The 2,500-nt window shown below is 44.2% G+C and overlaps 1 protein-coding gene across 1 annotated transcript in view; it reads left to right on the top strand.

Annotated features, from left to right (window-relative positions):
- The first annotated feature begins 1,312 nt into the window (after positions 1-1,312).
- The window catches only part of LOC134183534 (uncharacterized), a 4,533-nt gene continuing 3,345 nt past the window's right edge, over positions 1,313-2,500 (top strand). Inside the window, exon 1 of the mRNA XM_062651111.1 lies at positions 1,313-1,567. Within this exon, the coding sequence (XP_062507095.1) occupies positions 1,340-1,567 (228 nt within the window). The 5' untranslated portion in view covers positions 1,313-1,339. The remainder of the gene's footprint in view (positions 1,568-2,500) is intronic.

The following is a 2,500-nucleotide window of genomic DNA, read 5'->3' as shown; positions in this document are numbered from 1 at the left end:
GCTTCAGAAGTGGGCGGTGCGTGATACACCAAAATGGACCAACGACGTCACATACATGTTACTTGATAGCCTTTCAAATTATCTATATATACTAGCTGATTAGCCCATTCTTCGCCTGGGCAACTTATGTTAATTAACACAAATTCCTGCGTATATATAATTGGGGCATCATACAATTCGCTTAGTGGGCGGAGAAAACAGAAAATATCGGATAATATGTAATCCTGTCTAGGTGACCAAGTATATATTTGCTTGCAGCTGTTTCGACAGTCCCGATTTATAAGAAGCTTTCGCGATCCATCGATGGGCACATGTGCCGTGTTTCAAGCCGGCCAGCACTCAGGAAAAACTCTTTGTGTAATCATATATCTATGCGCAGCTTCGTCGTCTCTTTCCTGCTGCAATGTCAACTTTTGCGAACTACAGACGAACGACAACGCATATATAGATGCAGGGGACCTGCGAACGACACCATGCAGTTGCTATTTCAAAGTGAGAAAAGGCTGAGTGCTAATATAGCTAGAGATGGAGCACAAACTTGCAGCGGTTTGCGAGCGAATGAGGAACAAACAATTTGTGACGTTACGACCTACAGACGAACGCCAGCACAAAGTGAAGTACAAGAAACCAGTCACCGCCACGCAAGGTTGCTTTTCGAAGTAGAAAAGGTCGCGTGCTCTAGGAGTGAAAAGGAGCAGATAGCTGTTTGCGACCACATGTATATCTAAATACACACACACACACACACACACACACACACACACACACACACACACACACACACACACACACACACACACACACACACACACACACACACACACACACACACACACACACACACACACACACACACACACACATATATAGACACTAAAATTAAAAGCATACTAGATAGAAATGATGAGAAATGTAGGTATTGCATCTTGATGCAACTAGAAATATAGGATGATAGAGTCACTAGACATCAAAGTTACTCATTATCACGCATGCCCAAGATAAGACAGCTCTAGCGTATTTCTTGCAAATAACTCATAAGAGCGTTTGAAAATATTTTGAGAAAATGATGGGTACAGTGCAGTACAGTATGTAGGGATGGGTATGTACTTAGTCATGCTCATCGATCTCCTACGGTAGACATCACAATCGAGTGGCTACTGGCTGACAAAAGCAAAATGTGAAAAAATAAATCGCGTTAGTATCTAATTTACTTGCCGATAGACGGACACTCAGTGTCAGCGCTAGTTGGCTACCGGTTTGGTGGCTTTTAGCGCACGTGGGTTCCGAGAACATCCGGTCACGAGACAGGAAATTCCGGACCACCACGTTATAGCTTGAAATGGCAACGACAGGCCGTTCCAGTGATCGCACGGATGCAGAAAGCAAGAATGCCATGGAAGAGCATAACAAGTATCCCGATGCGAGGTCGTTCGTGTACTTGAATGTCCTTGGCAATTCATTCCACACAAGTCCGGCAAGAAAAGGCCAGTCGCTCAGCGAGGCGCAGCTCACTCACGAACACCGCATGGCTTTGAAAGGAAGAATCGATAAAGGGATGCACGTTCTGGTGAGACAATCTACTTTGCAGCTCACTCACTGCATGCATCACATGATCGCCCACTTCCGTCTGTTTGCATAGATAGAATTAGACGCGCTGGTCGCCGGTCTTGGATCGTCGCGAAATGCGGCGGGCGGGTCGAGATCGACCGTCCGAGACGAAACGTAGAGTCAGAGTTTGCCTAGATTGCTTCCGACGGCCCGAAATGAGATGCTCCGGAGTTTGTTTTTTCAACTAACCGAGTGGCATACTGATTAGTCTCGCGTGACCCTTTTCGCTTACATTCCGTCCTGCCGGATGTAGGCGGGAAGGTCTGCCGGATGTAGGCGGGAAGGGTCTGGCTACGCGAGACTAGGCCCGCGCTGTTGTCCGCCATTCTAATAATTGGCTAGCGAATCAAGCCTCTCTCTTGTCGTGTCAATTGTGGTTGATATATATGTATGTCAGCACTTGTCATAAGACATTACAGCAAACGATCAAATGAATTGACATAACGACGATGCCAGACGAATGCAATTTTGACTCCATAGCATATGCGCTAAATATTGAATCAAGAATCCCCTTTCAAGGAATCGACTCAATTATAATTTCTTTGCGAAAAGAGTGAAATGACTCTTGATTTTGTTCATGCCACTAAGAAGCAAGAGAGACTGACGGGTGACAAAACGAATGAAATGAAAAACTAGAAGAAGAGAAAATCCTTTTTACTGAGTTTTTGCATGTTAGTTTGACAGAATTTTTGCTACACAACCATTAATTGTTACATGACCACACGACCATGTTATTACGAGACTAGCTAAGTAAACGAGTTAGACAATTGAAATGTGAACAAAGAAATAAAAATGGAAGCTAAAACCAGCAACTGAAAGTCTGTTTCTGAGTTCGCTGCGTTTGTTGGACAGAAATTATTGGTACGTAAAGCAACCATTGTTACACAAATAG

Source organism: Corticium candelabrum, chromosome 8 (genome assembly GCF_963422355.1).
Source record: "Corticium candelabrum chromosome 8, ooCorCand1.1, whole genome shotgun sequence".
NCBI lineage: Eukaryota > Metazoa > Porifera > Homoscleromorpha > Homosclerophorida > Plakinidae > Corticium > Corticium candelabrum.
This window is presented reverse-complemented; position numbering and strand designations above follow the sequence as displayed.